The sequence below is a fragment of the Stegastes partitus genome, unplaced genomic scaffold (genome assembly GCF_000690725.1).
Source record: "Stegastes partitus isolate 25-593 unplaced genomic scaffold, Stegastes_partitus-1.0.2 Scaffold56, whole genome shotgun sequence".
In the NCBI taxonomy this organism is placed as follows: Eukaryota; Metazoa; Chordata; class Actinopteri; family Pomacentridae; genus Stegastes; species Stegastes partitus.
This window is the reverse complement of record NW_007577787.1, coordinates 488,706-514,673: the sequence shown is the minus strand read 5'-3', so window position 1 is coordinate 514,673 and position 25,968 is coordinate 488,706. Positions and strand designations below refer to the sequence as shown.

The following is a 25,968-nucleotide window of genomic DNA, read 5'->3' as shown; positions in this document are numbered from 1 at the left end:
TGGTGTGAGTACACTGTACAACACCTCCCCCACTATCTTCCTCCCATCCCCCTCCTGCAGCCGTGTACACCAGCTAGAGAGGCAGAAGGCTTTCTGTGGTACACTGTTATGTCATAGCCTACAGACCTATTTTTCAGACAAAGAGAAGCAGACTACAGGAACAAACATCTCTATTTTCAGCTGCAAATGCTGTGGTTTCACACAAGCATAGAAAAGTAAATGTAGCAGTTAAGTCCTGCAAGGAAGTATACAGTACGAGAGCTGCTGCAAACATGCTGTTTATATGTCACACTTGTTCCCTGAATCATGATCATTTTCACAAGAGCATCTGAGTGTTTAACGGAAACATTTGCGCTACTTTAGGAAGTCACATTCCTTCCCCAGCTATAATCAAATTCCTTTGGCAAAATAGAGGGTGGGGGAGGCAGAGAAGGCGGGAAAGCAGACAGATGTCAGAGATTCAAGGGGTCGAGGACAGAGGTCAAGGGTTGGTGACCTGGGCAACCAACAGACTCGCCTTTCCTTTCCTCCCCCTCTGGCACAATAGCAGTCAATGACTTTACAATGCTTTCTTCTTACAGTGGCACTTAAACCTTTTGGAAATTCCCATTTAAGCTGTAAATTGCTGAGAAGATACAATGTGATTTTGTTCCTCAGTTGCACTGCTGATTTAAGTTTTAGTTATTACTTGTTACAGTCAGACAAATGCTTCTGGCCCTTCAACAAACAAGCAAAGCATATGTTTCTAAATTATACTTATAATGTGCTTCTTTTCTAAAAGGTAGATGAGATACCACTCTGAGTCTGAGACACGTATCACCAAGTTATCTTGGTGTGATATTGGAAACAGGGCTCACACCTAGCCTGGCTCTGTCCAGAGTTAACGAAATCAGCCTATCATCACCTCTACTGCTCTCTAATTAACACATGATATCTCATATGTTTAATGCATAATCAGTTATAGTGCAAAAATGTGGCATTGCAAGAACCTCTAACTTCCTAGTGTCTCGTCCTGTTGCCTAGCAACAGCTCACACCAACGGTAAACTGTTGTGTATACATTTTGGTGTTTGCACTGATGCAACCACTAATATATAACATTGTTTATGTATGAGCTGTTTCTCTCAATTACTGTCACTATGCTAAGCTAATGCTAACTGCCTCCTGGCTCCAGCTTTATGTTCAGCATGCACACATGAGCGTCACATCAATCTTCTGATGTAACTCTCTGAAAGAAAGCGATAAGCATATGTCCAACTTTTGTACTCAGAGGAATTTGGAATGTTTATGCACATGTCAGTCTCAGAAGCCAGAGGTTTTTTTTTGGTTTTTTGTGCATAGGCAAGATGCCTATCAATCAAAATGGACCATTTAAGTAACTCAAATATGCCCGCACCTAAAACAAATGCTATGTTATTTCCTATATTATTTGAAGTTGTTGTTTAGCTACTTCATACTGACGTCTAGAAACCAAGTTGGTGATCCTCTTTTATAATCTAGCACTGGGTTAGCTTTCAGTGTACAACCTGAGAGCATTATAAAAGACTCCTATTGTCTGATATCTTGCCAGAAGTATCTCACTGGAGAAGTGTTCTCCCAGGGACACTGCATTGTTAGCCTAGAAGCTCGGGAATGGGCATGTCTGCTGTGCAGTGTATCACTGGGTTCAGCCTCCTACTTTGTCATAGCAACATAATAGTGTGTAATGAGCTACCACTCACCCAACAGAGCATTGTGACTTGTCACGCTACATAATTATTCTCCTGACCTACAGGTTTAGGAGATTACAGTTGAATATGTCTGTCATGGTTGCTGTTCTCTGTGGAAGTAAGCGATGATCAGAATGAGATGCAGAGAGATTTACATGATGGCTGAGACTGATTGAGATTGTATAACAGACAGGAAGGAGTTATCACACATCCTGATTCAAGTTATTCATATGGAGTTGTCAAGCGTCTCGTGAACTCATATGTAAAAGAAAATGATGCAGAGTGCATTGCCATCTGTTAACATTTCCCTACCAAATTAGGTTATAGAACTTTGATAAATCCAACTACACTATGTAATAGTTGTGTGTAAAAAAAAAACAAGTGAATGTATTAGCATATGTGCATGCATGCGTGTGTGTGTGACAGATACAGAGAAAGAGAGATTACATTGAGTTTCAAAATGTGTTCCATTTCCCATCATATCTGATAATTGTTTGCCTCAGACAAGAGAACAAAATCCCCCCCTGATAAATTCTTCATTGTTGGATATTAACGCTGGATCATCTCCTGGAAAATATTGTGAGAAAAAGAGAAAGCCAGAGAGGTCTCAAAGCACCAGTCTGGGCCTGAGATTTGTCTGTGGACACATTGCCATCTAGTGGTACAAACATGGTACAACACCTGCATATAAACATCAAGATGTCCCTCATTTGGATAACAAGAGTTTAAGTCAATGCTGTTTCATGACTGTGTCCTCCTCGTGTCCTCTTAGTCTATTTATTATATCCAGTCTGAAAATAAACACCGGAACCATTTGGTGCAGTTATTATTACCCAACCTGCTAACAACCACCGAGGGATACTCAGCTGTCAGTCAACCATCACTGTCTAAACTGAGCCCAAAGTGTAACTGTAGCTCCGAGTGGGTGGTTTATGTGTGAATAACAGCTTGTACTGGACTATCATCCCCCTCCTTGATTTCACAACGCTGCATTGTTTTGGGATGTGGTCAAAGAAGGAAAAACATTTCATGCAGGCTTTTATTTAGAAATCCTCCACGCCAACGAGGGTTTTCCAACCTCATACACAAGATAAATATTTTCACAGGGAATGTTAGAAATTCTTGTGAACACACCAATGAATAGACAAAAGGGTGACTGTACAGTTAGAGTTCTTTTTTCTTTTCTTTTTTTATTCACCGAGACAGTCTATTTAAAGAAAAAAAAAATTCCACATCATATATTTTATTAGTGTCAAGACATCCCCTCATGATTCACCTGAAAGAATATTAGCATGCAGTATCGCAGAATGATTCAGGGTCAGAGGCGATTTATGGATTGCATGTCCAAATACTGTAAATCAATAGCAGCTCCTCTCTCATTTGCAAAAGAAGCGCACAACCTGGCTTTTAAATTACATATCGTATTGATATTCAGTGAAAAAAAATCGACAAGTGGAATTAAATACTTGCTTTCCATGCAAATTAACACGCTCCAGTTGTCTCAAATGAAGTGACATGCATACAATAGACCCTGAATTAATAAACTGTGAGATGGCTGTGATACTGTGTGTTGCTATAACATGTTATTTGACATGTTAAAAGAAAACAGGGCCATCGATAAACCAAATGAATTGTTAAAATAGATTTTTTTTTCTGGCCTACATCAAGAATAATGATGTGTTGCTTAACCTGGCATGTGATGAAGGTGTTTAATCAGCCGCTATACGTGAGAGTTGTCGCTTCCTGATAGATTATATTGTAGATATTATCTGCTGCAATGATGTCATTGCTGTGGGGGATAGACATTGTCGCTGTTTTTTATTAGTGCTGGCTGCTGAATTTCCAGTTTTCTTAGAATTAGAATCAGTTAAAACATTGATTCATGGTAATTTATGGCTTTGCAGATTCGTCCGTGATAAAAACAAACAAATTGACTCATAGCTTTGGCTATCATTAATACGAAGTCTTCTATGTTTGATTAGATATGATCTCACATCGGCAACACAACTAGAAATATCTATTTTCCTATTTAACCTGTGTGCCCCTTTTAAAAACAGACTACTGCTGCTTCTTCCTGTGAATAAAACCAGTTAACAATACTCCTAGATGATGGAAGAAGGTTTGCTATTTAATTCAAAGACACACAGTCAAAATTGATTTTAATGCATGCTAACATCTCCAGCATTATTGCACTTCATGTTCAAATGCTGCCTTAATCTGAACTAATCTCCTTCTCTTTTGTTTGCTTGCGTTCACAACAAAAGCCGGTGGTCCCCTCTGATCCGCGTGGCCCCTCATCAAAGACGTGAACTATGGGTCCACCTGCACATTTTAGGCATCAAAGATGCACAAGTGTTTGATCGTCACGCACCTTCTTTGTCAGGAGTATGCAGGCTGAAAACTGATACTGGTGTGTTATCTTTTGAGATGTTTTAGTGGGATCAAGTAACAGAAACCCTCAGGTTTTTTTTTTCAGCTCTGGGACTGCAGCCGGTCCCTTGTCACACCAGCATGTCCAGTCGTCTGTCAGGATAATGTCTGCAGAGGGAGCAGAGAGGCTCCAGTGTTACCAAGGGTGTTCTTGAACAAAAAGCCACAAAGAAAGAAGGGGAATCACGTTATATGATAATCCTATGGGACCCAAAAGTAAATCCTGGTTAACGCTGAGCTGTGGGGTATTGATTGGCTCCTGAGCACCGATAATGTTGATGTTATTTTTGGAGACAGGACAGAAGGAGCCTTTAAAGTTGAGTATCTTTCATTAAAGGCAGCGGTCGGGTCAGTGGGGGATGACTGGGAACATGAATTTAACAAGCAGATTTTGGCAAGTGGTTTGAGTTCAAATAGTGGTTTATTATCTGTAACTTTGCACCTTGATGGAAAAAAATAGGCACAGCGCTGCTGCATTGTATGTTGTGTATCCTGTATGTTTTATTGACTGATTGACTCATAAGCCAGCGTTTCATTCCGGTCTATTTATAGAGGTCAACACATGTTGCTAATGGAGACTCATTGTAAATATAGGTGTGTCGAAAAATGCTGTGACATAAGTTAGAGATGAAATCCAGTCAGACAACCATGCCCTCTTTAACTTGGTTTATAGTCTGAGTTCACAACAGGAGGAGGCTTTTCCCAGTCAATGAGAGCATGGCGTCGGAGAGATACGTGTCCCACAGGCTGCAGGAGACATCAGGACCGCACACAGACAGTGTGTTTCCTTCACTGCACACTATAAAAACCCTCACCACACATGGCTATAATAAGCCAACAAATTAAGCCATTATACTGTTTTTAAGGTACACAGACATCCGCGTTTAAATATTTTAAGAGTGGCAAGGGATCTCTCACCCCAAGTTGCATTGTATGTCTGAGACCACCAGGGAAATGATCCATCTTATCATTAGAGAGCTGTGAGTTGATTTGTATGATACAAAGAATCATTTCCAAAGAACAGGCCAGTGTCCTCAACACTCTGCTTACTCTCACTGAACAGAACGTTGTGTTTTTATCAATGACAAGGGAATTTGTATCTGATGGGAATTGTGTTTTGAGTTTGATTTCACCATCTCCGTCATAGCTAGAGACAGTGTCTGCTATTTAGGATGTGTTAATACGGACATATTACCATTTCAGCGGAGAGACATTCAGGTCCAACTATTCGGCTCAATGCAAAATGGGCCCAAGGCAAGATGGCGACTTAAGCCAAATCTAATGATGGTGTGCGAGTGTGTGTTCACTCCCACTCTGCATACAGTTTAAGAGCAACACCTATAAAACTTCATTATGCTGCTGCTGTAATGGGGTTCAGGAAAGTACTCCAGGAGCTGACAAAAGCAGGAGTGTCTTGTAAACCCTTGAGGGAACTTTCTAATTAAATACTCACTCCTTAACTCCAATAAATAGCAAGGATTTCAAGCTTTTCCTACATGTCATAATTTCTCCATACCTTGGGCAATGAAATGATGCCAGAAGTTGGGAGTCCATCGTGAGGAATTCAGTCAGGATGGTTTTAATAGTTTTCCATGTAGAATTGTTTTTCCAAGCTACTGTGAAACTGGGAGGCGAGAGCTGTAGGGAAAGGGCTTCCCTGGGATGTTGGCAAGCATCTCGTATGCCATATGTGAGGGGTTGATAGAGAAAATCTGTCTACGCCACATTTCAGATGAGTTGTATCATCAGTAGATGGCAGTAGGTCGAACTCCTCTGCGGATATAAGCATAGACAGGTGTGTATCTGGTTTTCCTTTGTACATGATGTTTGTCTGAGGATGGAGCTGCCAAAAATGATTTAATACATGCATTTGAGGGAAGTAAACAAATAGATAACCACACAATCTTCATTTTAAATGTTTGCTGAAGCATTTTTTTTGGTAAAATATCTAAGAATGTTAATTTACTTCTCGTTAAACTTTGTGTGTTTATCTACCACCCATGTTACACATAAAGCTCAGTTGTCACATTGAGTGGGTCTGTGAAAACAACCATATGTCTTCTGCAGCCTGTCAATCTGCAGCCTGTCAATCTGAAGTAAATAATTCCTGGTTATGTCGATCATGGTTATCTCGGCTTTCAGATTTTAAGGTCATAACAGAAAACCAACGTTACAAACTGAAAGTGTGGAGTTTTAATGACTTGGGTGTCTATAAATGTCAAACGATGCGACTGAGTTGCCTCAGGGAGGATGAAGGATCCCCATACTGACCCATCAGGCTTCACTTTCAACCACTCTCCATTTAATCTCTTTTATGGATGTAAAACTCAAAACTGCAGTTTTTTAAATTGTGTTGCCGTATGAAGTCGCATACTGCTTGTAATGTTAGTTTTCCTCGTAGAAAATAGAATCAGATCAGGGCCCAGTTCCATATATATACACTATAAAGCATTCTATTCTATTCTATTCTATTCTATTCTATTCTATTCTATTCTATTCTATTCTATAGGATATCTCTAGTGTCAAATCGGTGTAAAATTTGCTCTTAGATTAGTCTCTTGCAAGTTCGGCAGTTTTAGAAAGATAAAGAATGACTCATTTCAAGCGTACAAAGTTTGCTGTGCGACGGGCACCTATGCTAACCTAGACCTCAGACACGTTTCCATGGTAACAGTCAGTGACACCTACTGACGAAAAGAGGGAACGCATGACTCATGTAATTTGCGGTTTGCAGATACGATTGTGAAACAGTGAGAAGGGAAACAGTTTTGTGAGCCATGCTGAAAAGCGACCTTAATTGTCCTTTGTCATTGTTTTGTTGCATTGTTAGATTCTTTGCCAAACTTTCTAATTTAAATATCCTTGAAAGTCTTCAAGGAGGAACATTGTGCTGCATGGTGTGACTGGCACTCAGATGCTTATTTTTTGTGGGTGGAAAAAAAAGCCTTATTGCACATGTTGTATTGTAGAATGCTTTTGTGGCAAAGGAGTCCTACTGAGGATGTCAATGTCAGACTTAAGAACTAAAGTAACCAGCGTTTGTGAAGCTGAACCCAGTTATGTTGCCAACTTTTGATAGTTAATGGGTCCTGCTGAGGATATAAAAAACATTAGACTTTAGATCTGTGACATCTAAGGTTGGGAAACTGGTTCCAGTTACTGGTTATATGTTTGGATGATACAGAAACATATTAGAAAATAGAGAGAGAACCAAGCAGCACCCAGGAATAAAATCACTATATGCTCCATTGCAGCTGTGTGTTTGTTGTTGTTGTTGTTTACTGCGAGGATCACACTAATTTCTTTCTATTTTTTACTGCACTGCATTGCAAGTTGTAATAACAGATCATGATTTCCATTCAGATCCTCCCTCGCAGGCCCTGCTCATTGACCAGACAGCCCCATGTTTTGAACACAGCGCAGGACTATGCAGCACAGTCTACCTGCTTCAACGCTCCTCGTGCCTGTCAGTCACGGCGGGATCGTCCAATCGCAGGGCGCATGCAGCTCCGTGACTCCTCCCCAGTGTATAATTGAAGTTTCTTTAGTTTCTTCGCCGGAGCCTGCACGCAGTGTTGTCCGATCCGCGGAGGGATTAAATGCACAGCAGCGGGACAATGTTTTCCAGGAGCCTGAACGTGTGTGTGACCCTGTGTTTGTGGATTACGGCGTTAACGAGCCCGGGAAGTGTGTGCGCGAGGAAGCAGGACGACTCTTTCTTCACTGCCAGCATTTATCGAGCAAGATGCGCCTCGAGATGCCTCAGTCTGCACATCACTCGCATCTCTGCTTTTTTCAAGCACTCTCAGGTACGAGCAACAAGAAATCAAGAAAAAAAAAAAAGATGCTGTTATTTATTTATTTTTTTCCTAATGAATGGGAACGTGCTCGTCGATGCTTGCCACTGTAAGTCAAACCTGTTTCTCTGGAGCCCCATTGTGAGATGAGAGGAGCAGGTCACTAATGGAGCTGTAGACTTCATTAGTTTTGTTTTCTCCCGCAATTTAAGAGCATTCACCTCCTGTCAAGCGTAATTGCAGCACCAGTTGCACCACAATATGATAGTTTGAGTTGCTTGCAAAGTTGCACAATCTGGTGTGCAGGAGTGGGACACTTTTAAAAAAATATATCTTCTCCTAATTAACACATTGCAGGGTTTTTGGGTCTTAGAGATGATGAATGCCTCTCAGTGGAGCCAGTTTCCATTCATTACTTGCTAATTACTGGAAAATGAGATACCACTTCTCTCAATACAAATGTGCTGGCTGCTCCTACCTCACAGAGTGGGGATTTTTTTTTTTTTTCTACTCTGGTGTCCCCACAAAGCAATGTAGTGATGCAGACCTGCTTGGAAGCGACCATAAATTAGCTGTAGGTTTTTGGATGATTCAGTTTGTGGTGTCAGAAGTTGTTTTTCACCCTCCACTGGACACACTGTTCTTCTCCCAGGACTCTGGAGTAAAGAGCCGGTCACTGATCCTTCTCCCCTCTGCTCCTTTTCACCAGCTATCTATCTGCTGACTGCCTTTATGCTCACTTCATTTGCATTTACAAGGCTTGTCTCTCTTTCAAGGTGCATTAAAGAAACCCTAATTCAGTTATCAATTATTATTTAAATTCAGCCTGCTCCACAGTGTTTCCTAACAATCTGGATGATTGTCAGGAAACATGGTGGAGCAGGCGAAATTTGTAATTAGGTCTAATGAATGAGCGGAGAGCATAGCTTGTGTCTTTGTTACCAATTAATTTAACTTTGAAAGCACCTATTGATTTAGTGTAGTAGCTCTCAGTGCAGGTCTCTGGGACGTGGACCCGCTGCGGTTAATTCGAGCAACTTTATTAAGGGATAATATACAACTGGGCTGCAGGATGAATGCACTCAACTGCAATGAACATCCTGCGAGGATAGAAAATAGCAGTGCTGTGCATCCAAAAAACACAGATTGAAACCAGTGTTTCTTAAAGTGAAAACTTGGCAAGTCAGGTCTGGGATTTGTTTTGAGAAGATTCCAAGAGTGTGTTGCAGGCCAGGCTTGCAAAGTTGGGAAATGAAATTAGTCACCAGCTAAGAAGTCAAATAACTGATGGAGTCTCACCTCTAAGGAGCAGCTAATAGTCAACATAATTGAGTGCAGAGCCCCGGAGTCTGAGGGGGGAAAATGAGAGGGAGGTATTTGTCTAAAGAGAGAGGGAGGCAATTTTTGTGGTTAGTGATAAGCAAAGGTTGCTTGAGCGGGCTCGTGGGTCTAAGAATAGACGGCAATTGTTGATAATCTGTGAGGACTGTCTTATGCCTTGTGTTCTCAACGGGCCTTTCATGTGAGAATGGGGGGTCTGGTCAGCTGCAAAAACATATGGCTCTCTCCCCCCACCCCATCCCACCTCCACCCCCCTTGCCCTCTACCCCCTGGCCCTGCCAATAAATGCCAGCATCACACCTCGTAGGCATGTACAGGATACACAGCCGGGCTACCGGCGCTGCTCCGCCGAGGTCACCTTCCTGCTAAACGCTGGCGCCCAATTGTGCTAAATGTGATAAGCTCTAATGTAGTGTTGCCACAACAGCCGAGCATGCTCAGTCAGCACAACCTACAGGTGGATCTGCTTCCTCTGCCAGATCTTATTACAGCGGCGGGCCGACAGGCAGCTCAGAGCTCCACTCCGGTGATTGAGACGACAGACCTCTTAATTCAACTCGGACATCCTTCAGGGGTCATTTAATACTCGATAGGAAAACCAAGACATACAACACTTTCCATTTTAATGGAAATGAAACGCCTCGGCTGTGTGTCAAAGCAGTGACTTTTTGCCTACTGTTTCTTCGTATTTTACTGTGTCTACTTAATATCTAGTAATCTATATGGGCCACTACTTATTTTGGTTATGGTACAAGAGGCAATTTGTCCTCTCGACACATTTTGCAGCTGGAATGTATAATGTTTTTCGTATTAGCTTTAATTTGATCATTCTGCGAACACTGGAATACTTGGAGAACGCAGATGTTATTACAGATGTTAAGAACACCCACGCGTCTTTCCTTTTTATGTGCCCGAATCAGAATACAAATCAGAGACTTTGTTTTAATTGCCACAGCTCTGAATTAGTGTGAAATGGAAACAAGCATGGAGTTGCAGAGTTAGGAAACCCATGGGTAGTCCTTTGGTTGTCAGATTTATAGCAGCTGTAGATTTATTGATGTAATAGTATTTCCAAATACAGATTTATCGACATTTTACTCCACTTTTGGGGAACTTGTCACCCCTGTACAATAGACAGAAGGGAACACCCAACCATAAATATTAGCCTCGGACACTTTAAAATATTAAGAGCGAACTGGGAGCCCTGTGCAATAATGTATTCTGAAAGCATCAGCCTTGTAGTGGATTATTTATGTGGGGACCTGTGAAGCCAAAAACAAGGTGTGTCCATGAGGTCTTGTTATTACATTCAAAGCAATAAAAACCTAACATTTTAAATTCAGTCATTCATTTCTAATGTGCTGCACAGTAAAGTCTAAGCATCTTGCTTGAGAGATTTGTGTTTTAAGCGAGGGGAAGAAAAAACATTGGAAAGGAGTTTTTCCGTGTCCCCTTGTTTTCGCCTTTGATATTAAATAACCTGCGGTGGAATCAGACCTCAGCCAGTGCTCGTCTCATGTGTGGGGTTTTTCATTAGTGAAGACAGCGGATGAATAGGGGTCTATGTAGCTTGGCCTCACCTCTCTGTAAATGCTTTTAAACCATGACAGTTCTGTCTGTAAATCTCAGCCCCCAGTGCTGCTACACCCTCAGCTACCTCATTTGACAAATAGCCTTCATTCCTAAGTGGAGACAACTTTACACCAGTGTTGTTTGAGATTTCTGAAACACCCTTTTATGTTAACATTGGATGTGCGCTGAACACATTAGCTCACTTTCAGAGCGTCTGTCGAATAATTCATATAAAGTGAATAATTAATGGGTAGAATGACCACAGCCCTCACACCCACTCAAGTCAAAGCCTAAATCTTGAGGCCCTTTATTTTAGTGCTGCATATGTGCCCTCAAGGAGAAGTTATTTTGGTGATTCCTGAGGACCCCTGAGCTGTCAAAGGACAGACAGAGACACCAGTCTGTCCTTTGAAGTCCTGTCTCCTGTTAACTTGGCTAGAAATGTACAAGGTCTCTTAGACCAGCAGTATTTTCCAGCAGTTAAATCCTGGAATACGTACGGGCATGATTAAATGCAATTTGAAAAGAAGTCGTCAATGTAAACGGAAATCCATTTAATCCAAATCAGCAGCACTCAGGAAACAAAGATTTCCATTTTCAAAAGGTGGAATGGTATCCTCACACATAAAAGACGTTTTGTCCATGTTCCTCTCAGTTGTCTAGACAATACAGCACGCCCCTGGCCACCTGCTCTGACTTCTCAGCTGACAACAGCCGTAATGTATCTGTGTGATAAATGCTCTGTTTACATGACTCCTTTAGTCACTCCACTGTCACCGAGAAAGCAGAGTTCACCTTAGCCACACATTTGTAGACCACTGTCTGGCCTCCTCTCCTCGACCCAGTCACACAGGAGAATATCTGGAAAGAATTCATTCGCTGGAGTCCTTGACAGTCCTCAGCACTGCATAATGTTCAGACTGCAGAGGAATGTCATGGTGAGTCAGAGGGATGAAGTCCTGACCTATAATTATTCCCCCGTTGGTCCCTGAAATGGTGGGGTCAGGCCTGGACAGCTGGGGCAACATCCTGCTGAGCTTCTCTGCTACGGGGATGCTGTCACACAGCAAAATTAGCTCCTCTGTGGATCTGGCCCTGTCTCCATTGATGGATGGGCAAAGAAAGGTGTCAAAAACAGGATTGATGATTTAGGACATGGTCTGGAGTTGTGACACTCCGTATAAATTATCTGCAGGCATTGCCTGCCTGTGTAAATGTCATCGATTTATTTATGTGGTGCCACCAACGAGGTTTGGCTCAGTGGGGTTTATCATTCTTTAAAATTTATTTAGTTGCTCCACAAGGAATTTAATCATATGATACAGGACAACATGATATAATAGTTGGGAATAAATCATATTTTAACCAACATTTGACCAAACAGACAGAGAATATTTCACATAAAAGGGCAGAAAACCTGCTGATGCACACGAAAGCCCTCGGCCAAATTAGCTCTCCTTTCTGCTTCATTTGGTAACAAAATTAAACAACTATTCCATGTCTCCTTAGTGCTCATATTTTTCATCCTTATCTGCAGTTTTTTTGTGGAAGAGATTTTCTGTAGACATGACCATCCAGTCATAGATCCCTTTGAAGCCTTTTGACCATTATCCTTGACACTAAAAGCACAGCACTTACTGGTACTGGATGTCAAATTAAACCCTTTAATGATAACTTCTCTCTCAATGTCTCATGGGAAATTTCTTCTGGATTACATTGTGGGAAAAGACTTTGAACTTGACATTGAACTTAAGCAGACCTTTTGCCTGCACGCCCCTAAAGTTTGGCTGTATCTCACTGCTTCAGTGCTTTCATAGCGACGCACAAGGATCATCCAAAACTCAAGGCCAGATCCCGGTCATTAACTGTAATGAATTCCATTAATGTAACTCGAAACTTGGAGACCCCATTGAGAACATTTTCAGTGGATTATTTGTCAATTACTCATAGGCCTAGAAAAGAATAAAGAAAAGAGGCTGCAAAAAATTACTGTGCAACTAGATCAAATGATTGTGTGTAATCGTAAACTGTATATAAAAGATGGGCTACCATTTTGACACCTTGAGTTGTTCATTTGGCCGTCACCGTCTTGGCTTTTTGAAACCGGACATAATGAGCAAGGGATTAATCTGATTGAAAACACAAAGACGCTCATGCTGATACAGTAGCGACTTGTCAATCACAAGGTAGCGCCGCTCTAAGGCATAACTTTAATGCAAAACAGTGTGCTTTATTAAATAACACTTGAAACTAGCAAACAAGGCTATAAGCGCTTTAGGAAAATGTTTAGTGAGGTAACAAATCAAGAGAAAAGTAGGGTCATTTTCTCATAGAGCTCGACTTAATCTTGCAAACAGAGGATTCGCCCCCTGCTGGTCATTTGAAATAATGTATGTTTAAGTCTCATCTGCGTTGGTTTCGCTTTTCAGACCCAGACTCTTCATTCATAAACACAGCATGCAAATGATATTCTTTTCTGACTTAGAGTAGAGAAAAAGTTTAAAATCTAATTCCGTTTGTTACACTTAGATAAGGATTAAATGAAGCCAGTTGTTCACAAACAGTGAGTTGTTCAGCTGGTGAAAAGTTCCTGAACATTGAGTTAATCCACATCCTAGTCAGGTGTGGCTGTAAAAGACAATATGTCAGAAAAGATGACAAATACAAAGACAAAGATCCCCCTTTGACCAGTGACGCAAAAGACTGCCTTAAAATGCAGCTTTATTCAAATAGCACAATGCCACAGATGACAAGAGAAAGACAAGAACAGGCTGCTGGCATGGATACTTAAATGGCCACAACTCCAAAATTTGTCATCTAGAAAATCATATATCATATGTGTGACTTGTTTGGGATTCCATGTCTATGAACCCACTCTGGATCCGCTCATAGTGCATACTTAGTTGTTCCATGACGTCCATTCTGTTGCAGCGATGCCATGTGTTGGAACAATACAGTTCAATAGAATTTAATGAAATGTTTCATGCTGGTTTTATTTTTTTCTGTAAAAAAACTATTGAAAAAATACAGTCTGTTTGGTGGTAACATGTTGATGAACCCACTCGATGTCACAGTTCTTGTCTTCTCTGTGCTACTTTTAATCATCTTTCAGGTTGATCATTTGGTTTTACGAACTGTATTTTTACTCTTTTGGGTCACTCGCCATTCTCATAGCATTGTTCTCTCTCTTAGCATGTCAACAGAGTAAACAGGAAGAGACGCTATTAAATTTAAACTCATCAAAAGACCAAAAACTCAACTCTGAATGAATGCTTTGTGTCTGCTGCATGTAGAAATAAGCAACTGTTTCATAATACCAGCCTAAAAATGGGGTAATGTGTCAGAATGCTGTGTTTACTGCATAGTTCTGCTGCCTACAACAGGGCAGAAAATCAGCTATTGCAAATGTCAAGCGCTGACCTGAACGTCCCATTTTCTGATGCGCAGCACATGAAAACATTTAATTTTTTTTAACGTGGCTTTCAACTGGTCATTTTCTCTGAAGCACGCACCTTTCACTTTCCATCCAGACATGATTATGTTTACAGAGAATAACAGCGTAATTCTTTGTCCTAATGGAAAGGAAAACAGGAAATTACCACTTGCCCAAGCCATTTACCTACACGGGTCCTCTGCTTGATAATCCTTCATATTTGCACATCGAAGCTTCATAAATACACAGCGCTATTAGGACCAAATGTTTGCCTTGTTGGAGTGCAGAAGGTGGCACTTCCACAGCAATTAGAGGAAATTGGCAGTATGTGCAGTCCACACAGGAGTGCTGACATCAGTTCCTGCCTCAGTGACCTCGGGGACGTCTGTTGAGAGATCAAACAAATCCTCAGAAAAGCTGAGGTCACCGTGCTCTGCTGAAACTGACCAGAGGTTTTGCCCCAGCCTCGGCACGTTGACCCCACTTCCCTGCTTGGGTTATGTGCACTCAGCACGCAAAAGCTGATTTAAAGCCTGTTTTTCTTTTTTTTTCTTTCTTTTTTCTACTTGTTAGCGTTATCGTTAGTAGTAATAATAATAATAAAAAAGCCATGACTTATGTAAAGCAGTGAGAAGATCTATTGTGACTAGAGAGAACAGGGTCAAAGCTCCACGTTCATTTGATGATTATTGTTAATGTGTTCTCAGCACTATCTTTAATGACTGATGATGTTTTTCCCTCTCTTTCACAGAATAATGGGTCGTTGGTGTGGTGCCAGAATCACAAGCAGTGCTCCAAGGTAGTGCGGTTACATTTCTTTCATGAATGAGACACATGCCACATACATGCCTCATTATCAGAGGATAATACAAAATAAAGTGTACGAGTCACGACAGGACTGGTTTTGTCGTGCCTGCAGGAATCACGAGCTGTTGACATAGACTATCACAAGAAGAAAAAAAAAAAACTCTTTTCAGCTATTGCTTACTTAGATTGCTTCTGCTTTCATTGATGCTCATTTGCTATTATAATTGGGGCACAATTGAACAAGATCCGAAAAGGTTAAACGCCTGTCGGTTTTTTGAAAGCAAACCGTGATTGTTTTTGCTTTCCGCAGCCATTCGGAATGTCAGTCGGTTGCATTATGGTATGCCTCCCGCAGGGCTTGTTTGTGTTTTGTGCCCTGTCCCAAAGAAGGTTGATACAAAGCTGGCGTTGACAGCTCCCCTGAAAAGATAGTGCTGACATATTCTATCAGACTCTCACGGAGCTGTTGACAAGGCCCTCGGAGACGTTCTGTATAGACTGTAGACCGGGAACACTATGGAGCTGAAATAAGACGGAGGATGCGCCAGCGGAGCCCCGGTCTAAGTAGAAATCTCAACAATGCTTTCTGTAGCTGTCAAAGGCTCTCATCTCCTCATGGAGACGGTGACACCCGGATTCAGCGCTGTTAGCCCATTAGGACTCAAAATAGAGCAACACATATTCTCAGGAAGAAAGTTTTCCTTTTCCTGTGCGTCTGTTTTTCCCTCTCCTCTTGGTTTTCCTTCATGCTATAAAAACATCTCCAAATAACATATAGGAAGTAGGTTATTGCAAAGGTGATGACAAATTAGATGCAGTCCTCGTGTGGATTTATATGTTGTTGTTTTTTTTTTCAAAGTCCACAGACATTGGTGCACTCAAAGAGGAATGCATGCTGAGAAATTTGTGCAAAACACATCATTACAATCATGGTGATTAATTGAAAACTCATTAAAATACAGAGAGGCTGCAGTTATTTATGCTTACTTAACGTGGCCTCACATGCAGTATTCATATTAATCACAATCAGTGTCTAGTAGCGACTGCCTTGCAAAAATCACCCTTTGTGTTTGATTTCTAAACTCCTTTTTTGAATTTCAAATTGTTTCCGATGTAATTTGCATTTGCCTCGGATACAGCGGAGCTATTGTGCTTTGTGCTTCCTTTTACAACATCTGCAAATATAAAGCTAATTTATCTTGTTTTACTTAGAACATGCCTTCCTATCGCATTGATGAGTTTGTTCTAATTCGTGTGTAAACTGTAAAGCAGATCACAAGTTAAACTCCGCTAATACACTGCAGTAGTAACTGAGTTATGCCGTTAAACACGACGCGGTAACTGAAGAATCTGTTGATGCGGCTTAAGTTTGTCGGATCGTCGCTAAAACAAAATGTGTGATGAGAAACATGTGTCATTTGTCTTACTTTAAACATTCTGTGACAGGCAGTCAAGAAGGCGAACCTCTTTTGTTTTCACCATAATGCTGTGAGAGTTGTTTCGCTCCTTTCCACTGCGATAGCCAACATCAGCTCTTGGCACCCGTCGTTCGGCTGAGTTTAATGTTTGAAAAAGGGCTTTTGCTGGCTGCGAGTCTAAGGACAGCATACTGTTTTCATAATCAACCAGCTAACATTGCTGAGACTCTGCAAATGTCCAAAAAAGTCTTTAATAGACTTCTTGTTCTCCGTGCTATAACAGTCATGCCAGTTAGCACTTCTTTATCCTACTTGTAAGTTGTAAATACATGAGGCAAGATTTGATGTAAGCCCTTAAAAATAATGATATGCTTGTGTTGCTGTTGCTGCTGCTGCTGCGTTGCCTTTCCAGTTTCGAGGGCTCTCCAGATTTAATTCATTTTATTGTATCCTATGTTTTTTTCGAGTCAGTCGTTCAGGATGCAGGCCAGGGCATGGTGCTTAAGTTTAATTTGCAGCGAGAAGTCAATGTTTTCGCAGCAAACATCACCACGCTTCACATCCACATCAATGACTCGAGTGCACACTCAGGGCCTGTGTGCAGTGTGTCAAAACACAGAGCTATTGTGGCCACTCCAACAATTGTACCAAATGGGCCCATGCTGTACAGTGGTTCCCTGTGAATAGCTCTACAGCCACTGATTAGCCTCTTCACTTCATGAACAGCACACAGTCAAACAGAGAGACAAAGGCAGCGGCTCCGGGGGAGTGCGTTAGGGCAGAAGGCCTGTCCACCCAGCAGCTCCGTTAAAGAGCCACTGAGAGCTCCCTGCCTGTGAAGAAAATGCGTGGAAGGGCTGCCTAATAGTTTAGACAAAGATGCTGTGACCCCGTCCATCTGTCTGCGTTTTAGGAAATCAAAGCCTCCTGTTTCCATTTGTGATGAGAAAGTCATCCCGGTCATCTCGTGTGCGGCGTCCAGAGACGGCCCTGCTCTTAGTGCCCCCATTGTCATGGTAATTAACCTGCTTGCCCTCTCTCCAGAGCAGAGCGAGGTGGCATTTGAAGAGCTGGGGGAGTCATTATCATGCCATAACACTGGACCAGCAGACAAACTGCATTCAGCGGGGAGACGCCAGGAAAGCAGACAGCAGGCGTTTCTATGAGCCATTGTGATTTTGTCTCCTTACTGTTAGAGCTCCCCACTTGAAAAGTTTGGATGTGTTCCCTGAAAGTTTTTGAGAATAGAAAAAAAAAAAAGGAAAAAAAACAAAAACCCCAGGGTGTTCTCTTTTTCTACTGGGGTAAAAAAAATAGATTTTGTGTGTCTGCATGGGAGCAGCCAAGAAGCTTTCCACGTTCGGAGCATAGCTGATATTAGCAGGGTTGGCTTTCCCCCTGGGTGTGATCCAGGCTCCACATCAAATGTTAGGATTGACTTAAGGCAGCTAAATGCTGCTCTGCAACAAAGTGGTGCGCATCATTACTCAAACTCCTCTCAGGGAAGGACGAAAAGAAAGGACATGCGCATTACGCCTGGATAAGTTGGCCTGCGGTGAGTCACTGGAAAGTGCCCATCACTTTTAATTCCTGAGGAAGACAGCGTAATGTTCTCTCATCCTGAACTTTCCTCCATTGAGACTGATATCTCAATGACTTGCTGAGTGATGATCAAGCCGAGGAGATTTGCAATCATTAATATACCGTCATTGAGCGGGGGAGATACTGACTTAGCCTTACGTTTCTCTGTGAACAAGCCGCGCATTTACTTATCAAACATTTGCAGAAGCTTCAGAGAACGACATTGTCTGTTCGCCATTTGACGTCAATGAATCGTGCACGTCTTTCAGAGACGTCTCACGTGTCCCAGGTGGCTCTTTTGAGCGCTCTTTCCTATCAGTCACACCCTAAGCTGCGAATTCCAGCACAAGAATAAGAAGTGTTTACTCTTTTGGATTACATGCGCCTTCGTCTTCACATGTTGGAAGCTTTGGAGCGGTTTTCCTGAATAACAATCGCTGGAATGCTACTATGTCACATTCAAAAGTGTCTTTTCAAAGACCACTGTCAACCCCCCCCTCCTCCTCCTCGTCCTCCTCCCGCCTCTACCAACCCACACATTTTCTCACGCCAAAATAAAATGGTCAGACGTCCCCATCAGTTGTTCTCTTTTATCAGGGTCAGTCGAAGCTATAAAATTAATTGAGAAGCACCACCTTATTTCCAAGTTTACGCTAATCTTAATAAAGAATAAAAGCACTTTCACTTGGAGCTTTGAGCGGGTTTATGAGTCTTTTGTGTGGCCATCTTTTCTTTAGTTGGTTAGGTAGTATATTTTTTGAAGGTGCGCTGAGAAAGATGTGATAAAGTGGGTGCCGGTTGGTAGTTTTACAGCTGGGCATGGCCGGGATTGTTAGGTGCTTAGACAGACTTCAAAGCACCTTTTGGTCATGTTGAGGCCAGACATTCATCGCACCTCCCCGTGTTAGTCACATTACCAGCACCAACACCTCAAAGCGAGCTGGGCTGGAAATCAATCTGTCAAGTAGACTGTGTCTGGATTGCTTGTCAGTGTCTGCCAGTGTAGGTGTAAACAGAGTGTAAAATTTTACAAACAGCCCCAGCCAGTCTGACTTAATTTATTTCCCAATTACATATGTATGTGAAGCGAGTAGTGAATTTCGAGGAGATCATATAAAGAGGCAGCTCTGCAGTTTCTCTCCAGCCTTTTCTTCTTGTATTTTATCTAGTTCGAGGCAAGTGTGAGTGTATGTGTGTGTGTGGGTGGCAGAGGAGTGTGAAGCAGGGCTGGTCAGTCCCAGCAGGAAGGACCTGATCTGGACATGGTTGTTAAGTTTCATTGGTTAACGGGGGGGTCGCTTCATTGGCTGCTATCTGTGGAGCTCATTATTCACATGGTGGGTGGCAGGGAATGAAAACCCCCACAGCCAAAAAAAAAAAAAAAAAAGGGAAAAAACTAAAGACGTGGCCACAGGAGAAGAGGCGAAAGAGGCTGAGGAACTGCAGTTCAGACTTTCTTCAGCTCAAATCTAAAGCTCCTCTTTGCAATGCTGTCTGTTCAATATCTGAGTGACGAGCACTCCAGGAAATCCGCCTTGAAGAAATGAAATGCACTCGCTCTCTATCTCATACCAGCCAGTGTTTTTTTTATTGATTCTGAGTCTGAGGAGCATGGGGGCCTTTTAAATAGTGGCCATTTATTTATTTTTTTAAAAGATAATCAACCTTTCACAGATATCCTGATTTCCCATGCTCTCCCTGTCAGAAGGGATTTCATTCTCTTGAAGGATTAATGTAATCAGAGTTGCTGTGAAATCCTCTTTTAGCAATAATGACCAGACACACTGAGACAATCTGCTGTCATCCAAGTGTTTATTCCCAATCTGAGGGTGTATTTGCTGAATGACATAGATTACAGCTATAAACTTTTGACTATCGTTTTCTTCCCAAACTCACGTGTTCAGAGGTGCTGGAAGAAGAAGAAAAAAAAAAAAAAGGAAAAACGTCTGCAGCCCTATTTATGGCCGGTAATATTTTGCCAACAGTCACATTGGTGAAAGGAAGATTAGAATGTAAGAATCTTAAAGCTGATGTACTGAGTAGATGGGGGCTTATCAATTTATTCCAGCTCCACTCAAAGCTCCTGCATCCCGCAGATAAATCCCATAGATTGTGTGTGACAGTTTCAGGACGATGGAAAACCAGAATGTATGTCAAAGACTTTCGTAACCTTTGAATTGGAGATGAGCACTTCGCAGCTGAGTAATTTATACTTTAGATTTCCAGACTGAACATGTATCAGAGATGAAGGAAACGGCATTTTCTTTTCTTTTTTTTTTTTTGTTCTTTTGTTTGCTCTCTACAACTATATATCCAACATGCCCAGGTTCGCCCTCTCTTTGTGAAGTCTTTGTTCTGCTTTTCAAAATACACATAAAAGAGAATTCAGTCGTCACATCAAGCAAGCGGAATGCATCATTGCACAGTTTTTTTGGACTTATTTCTCAATCTGGTTGGGTTACGATTCAAAGATGACCGCCGCGAGCAGCTCTTAAAGGAAGCGGGAGAGGGCAAGTAGGATTAGTGAATTTCAAGTGTTTCTGAAACTCAAATAAACAAGTGGAGATAGTGGTGGAATGTGACTGGAGCGCCGGATTAGGACGGCTTTCCTCCCCTCAACGGCGCGTTGTGTTGTTGGCCTACATTGGAATCGAGTCTCCAGGTTTGGTCTCATTTGGTTTGAGATGAAGTGGGGGGCTGAGACAGCTCGAGCGGTCAGTGAAGGAAAACAAGCCGGCCGGGCTCCTTTATCTTGTTTACTATCTCCTCAATCCTCAGTGACTGACGCTGGCGTGACAGAAATGCATTTTTCATCTCCTGCGTGGAAAGTTCATTATTGTTGCTGCAAATCAACTGTATAGACAGTTTGAAGGAGCGGCTTTGGTGCTAAGGAAGTGTTTTCGACTCCGCTTCTATGCATCTGTCACCGTAATATTATTCAGTGTGATGGTGTGGGAGTAAATACAGTAAATCATGTGCCGGGCAGTTCTGACACGCTTTTCAGAGAACACTGCAGAGGGTTTGGCTTTCCCATGCCACGTCACAGCGAAAGGCCTGCTGGCCTCTTTATCACCAATCTGACCCCACATGATGGATACATCCTGTTGAGTCTAATTGTCATGAAATGTAAACTGAGCCCAGAGGTAGGTGATAACTGAGGCTCTGGTTACAGCCACTGTAATTTTGACTCTTGTCACTGCAGAGCATAACAACATGAGATGGCAGAGGACCTGTAAGAGAAGGAGCCCTTACAGTGGAGCGGCCCATCGGTTTGTGTGTGTCTGGGTGAAACTTCAGAGTCATTAAGTATTAAGTGAACTGCTATTGCATTCCACAGCAGACAAAGCACAATTCTGGCTAAGCTGTGTGGGCTTTTTTTGCTCATAAATAAGGCAGGCACCTCTGATTGTGGGCTAAATGTATAATTCATGCATTGCCCCTCCTGCTCCTCCTCTTTTTTCTTCTCACTTTCTGCCAAGCTATTCCTTTTCAGCTCTTTGTTGTCTGCACCCTCAACTGCATTTAAATTAATTATTAAAGTGATGCTCAAAGAATGTCTGTGACACCACCTGCTAGGTTGCTCACCGTCTCTTTGTCTGCTTTGACAAACAAAGTAGAAAGTCTTGAAAACCTATACATTTCATTTCAGCCCACTGGGGGCTGGAAAACGACAGTGTTTAAGTTGGTTGTAAAGATGCAGGAGTTATGACACTGGAAACATAGCGTGGGTCCCTCTCAGTGCTGACAGATGTGGAAAATATGCCAATTTTCTGAGTCTGTGTGAGTTAATTAACACAGTTATTATGAACTCTATTTTCAATTACTTATATTGAGGAAATAAACTGATGGGTTGCTGTGATAGTGCAAGTTGGTCTTCCATTTTTAGATGCTAATTTCTCACAGAAATGCCCAAAAACCTTCTCTCGTGTGCTCTTAGATATCGCTGGCAGACAGCTTGTTCTTCCCAGCCATGACAAATGCGATAAACAGATATGATAAGATGTTATTGCACCTAATGCCAAGTTTCCATATGGTTTGGATGCACCTTTAGATAGACAGAGGAGAGCAGACAGCTGCCAATTTGCCCCACACACAGCATACCTGGCTTCGTATGTATGTGATGTACCTCCAAAAACTCAGCTTTTGGAACAAATGAAGCGCAGCAGCACCAACATGCTGTAATTGTTGTGTTTCCTGACTACAGCAGTCCTCCACTGACACCACCAGCCCTGTGGTGTTTCCTGATATAAATTCAGAATAGAAAACCCAACAGCAACCACTGCAGTATAACTTTATCTGTCCACCTCCCTGACAGAACAAACTTTTCACCAATATTCAAAATGCACCTCAATTCCCGCTGTGTGAAACATCAATGCTGACCGATTGGAACAGCTTTAATACGATTACGAAATGAAATTCTCATCCATTTCTCCTTTCTGAAAAGTTAAGTGTAGCTTTTAGATAAGCAAGCCTCCTGCTTATGGAAAAACTCATTTCATATTTATCAGTTCTTGTGTGAGCTTGCCGAGTATAGAGTTGCGCGCTCACATCTCAAGTCAGCACGCTGTTAATCTTTTTGATCTACCTGATCCACCCACTGTCTGCTCAACACACACCTGTGCTGATTTACGGCGGCGCAGAAATTAAATACACGATATCTCATGGACTTAGCGCACTATAAGGTCACGTTAGGTTGAGGAAATAGTGTGTCTAGACTTTATAACAGCTCAAGACGAGGATATCTTCTTCCTGATTTACTCACTCTATTTTTACAGTTCTTTGAAAATTAATGACACGTCAGGGACGTATTGGAAAGTCTTACTAGCATATGATTTTACACTTAATCAGATCACAGCTCCAGCGCTTGATGAAATATGCCTCACCCTGGTTAACCTGTAAAGACAGTCTCAGTGGGCAGTATTTGCATGAAGATTTCAGGCGTGCTGTCATTTTCCTTTTTGTGTGTGTGTCTCTAAAAACAGATTCTGGATTAAAATCAAGCTGACTTTTAATTCTGTAAGGCAGCTCGAGGGAAGGTACGTGCTGTGAGTATGAACAAGGGAGAAAGACAGGAAAACCACTAAGAGTAATGGGAGAAACTTCCAAAAGAAAGGTGTGCCAAGCTTGTAGGATTTTCAAAGAAGACTCGAGGCTGTTGCTGCTGCCAAAGGTGTTTTATAAACAAGAACTAAGTGAAGGATCTGAATACTTACGTAAATGGGATACATCGAGCTTTTAATTTTAATTAGATATACAAAACACTCCAAAAAAAAAAAAAAAGCTGTTGTTGCTTTGCTGTTTTGGAGTTATGTTTGGAGATGGATGAGATAAAAATGATTTGAATCAATTATGAAGAGCCAAGCATAACAAAATATGGAAAATATTCCGAATGTACTGTTCGTTTGCTTTCTGCACAGACAAAAGATGAGCACCTGCACAGAAAACAGCGATCTTTGATAACATGATAAATGGCATGCGATTACTTGCTCGCTCGCAGTGGACTGTAGATGTAGTTGCTCGCTCAGCTCCACCTGTCCTTCATTTTGGCCAGTTATTGAGCTTAGTTTCATGGCAGGATTGCATAAAACTCTAATCCTGTTCTTGTTTTCCCTCATCGGCCATGATTGACATAGTTCATTAAATGACTATTTTGTGCTTGTGCAATTGTCTTACAACAGACACCAACTGTGTCATAGGCGAGCAAACACACACACACACAAAAACAAGACCACAGAAAAAGAAGTTGCAGGCTCCAGAAACATGGCCTCATAACATCGCTGGCAAGTGAAAGTGCATTGGCCGTGTTTGTGAAAGATATATCACATGATAAAAAGCTAATTCTTTGTCTGCACTGCAATGTCAGCCTGGTGCTTTCAAATTTATCTACTCTGGAGAGACTTTTGGAAAACATCAAGTTGAGCGCGCTGGCTTAGAGCGGATGGGAGGCCAAAACAAAGACAAAAGACGAGTTTTAACATTAATCTGGATTTGAGTGGACATGGTCTTAGAGTGAGGGAGAATGAAGTGCAGGGACGGAGAAATAAGAGAGGGGAAGATATATGAACTGAGAAGAAACCGGGGAAGTTGAGGGGAGTCGACAGCTAAATAAAAGTGAAATAGAGTGAGAAGTGAGTGAATACGTGGATTAAGTGCCTTTTTCACCAGAGGGGGCGAGCAGAACCCCGGCAACTTGCTCCTGGATGGGTCGATAGATATGAGCAGAAAGCTGAGAGCTGCTGGAATAATTGAGTCTGGTCATCGGGAGTGTGAAAAGCGCCAGGGCAGCAAAAAATAGCCATAACTCAATAAGATTGGAGGTGAGATTTACAATGTGTGCGCGATCAACAACAGAGATTCCTCCATATTTGAGTCTCCCGGCACAGCTGAGGGCTGCAGCTTCATCCCGAGGGGCAGCAAAGGCACCTTGTAAATATTCGTCGGCATCGCTCTTAACTTGACCTGGGATCGATGCGTTCGTCTCCGAAGCTTTTGGGAGGGAAAACGTACTGGGATCCATATTTTAGCAGATTGTGTAGACGGGGGTGGGGGGGAGGAAGCACAGGTACAGGTATGATTCCCTGTCTGCTAAATTTCATTTACAAAATAACAGAATCAGTCATGAGCTGTCTCCCACATCTCCATGTGACTGTACAAATATGCTCAGGCAATATGGGAAAATGTCATCTGCATCAGTTTGAATAATGGCCCATCTTTTATTTTGTATACACAGTGTATTGCTAAGCCCGGGGCAGCCTTGACTGGTAGCAGTTCATGCTTCATTAACTGAAACAAAACACTTGTGTCACATTTTATATATATGTATGCAATGTTTCTCATAGTTCATGTTATTCCAGTCACTCACTTGGGGCGGTAAGCATTTTTATGACCGGTGGAGATAACCATGCCATGATGGAGAAAGGCTGCTCTATGCACAGCCGCGAACCTCACCCCCTCCCCTCCCTCCTCCTCCATCTCCCTCCCTTCCTTCCCCACTTCCTCCCCCCACGCCGCCCCCCTGCCTCGTCCCAGGCATGAAAAAGTGAAGATGGGCTGTGGCATTGGCTGCCATTCAGCCTGACTCTCTCATCGGCCCCACAGAATGCCTTTCAGGGTCCCCCAGAGTAACAACTGCTGCGTTTTATTACAGCGTGAAATGGGGAGTGAAAGAGCGCTATGGATGTTCCTACTTAACCATGCAGAATGTGTCACCATTGGGTAGGAAGATAAGAGGACAAAGGGGAAATCAGCCGCTCAAATGCCTTTGTTAGGACTAACAGCTCAAGTCCATAGAAACAAGCTCTTGTTTACATCTCAGAGAAAAGCATTTGTGTCTTTTTGGGTGAAATTTGTCCTGAAATATGTTAACATCGCATAGAATAATTACATGCATTCCTTATGCTACTCAAACAGATGGTTGCTGCGTTGCCAGCCTGAGAGATTTGCTTGAGGGAGACCCAATGCTGGCACCCAAAGCCAGCAGATACACTATGTCCAGCTCAATTATGTTCTCTACTCTGGTTCCACGGTGCATGTTTCCAGATTATGTCTCAGAAGTCAAACACTAGCCGCTCGCGGTGCAAGATGTGCAAATGTTTGAGCACTACGAAACTTTAGGTCACCCGCTAATAGTAACGGTTAGACCACAGACATCTCCTGATGGGATCTTAATAATATATTAGCGGTGCTTTTCGATGCTATTAATGCTCAGGGGAAGGTTTTTGAATTGGGGTAGAATTCTCACTGACCAATGGTCAAAGTCTTTAAAATCCAAACATGTAGAAGCAGATTTTTCAGGAAGACGAGGGCGTGTATTTGCATGGGTTGGGGTGGAGGCGGCGCACCACCAAAGACTTGCACAAGAGCTTATAGGAAATATGTTGT

The 25,968-nt window shown here is 42.2% G+C and overlaps 1 protein-coding gene across 1 annotated transcript in view; it reads left to right on the top strand.

The window, feature by feature from the left end:
- Nucleotides 1–7,710: 7,710 nt before the first annotated feature.
- The window catches only part of anos1 (anosmin 1), a 42,405-nt gene continuing 24,147 nt past the window's right edge, over nucleotides 7,711–25,968 (top strand). Inside the window, exons 1-2 of the mRNA XM_008275630.1 lie at nucleotides 7,711–7,947; nucleotides 15,033–15,080. Of these exons, the coding sequence (XP_008273852.1) occupies nucleotides 7,738–7,947; nucleotides 15,033–15,080 (258 nt within the window). The 5' untranslated portion in view covers nucleotides 7,711–7,737. The remainder of the gene's footprint in view (nucleotides 7,948–15,032; nucleotides 15,081–25,968) is intronic.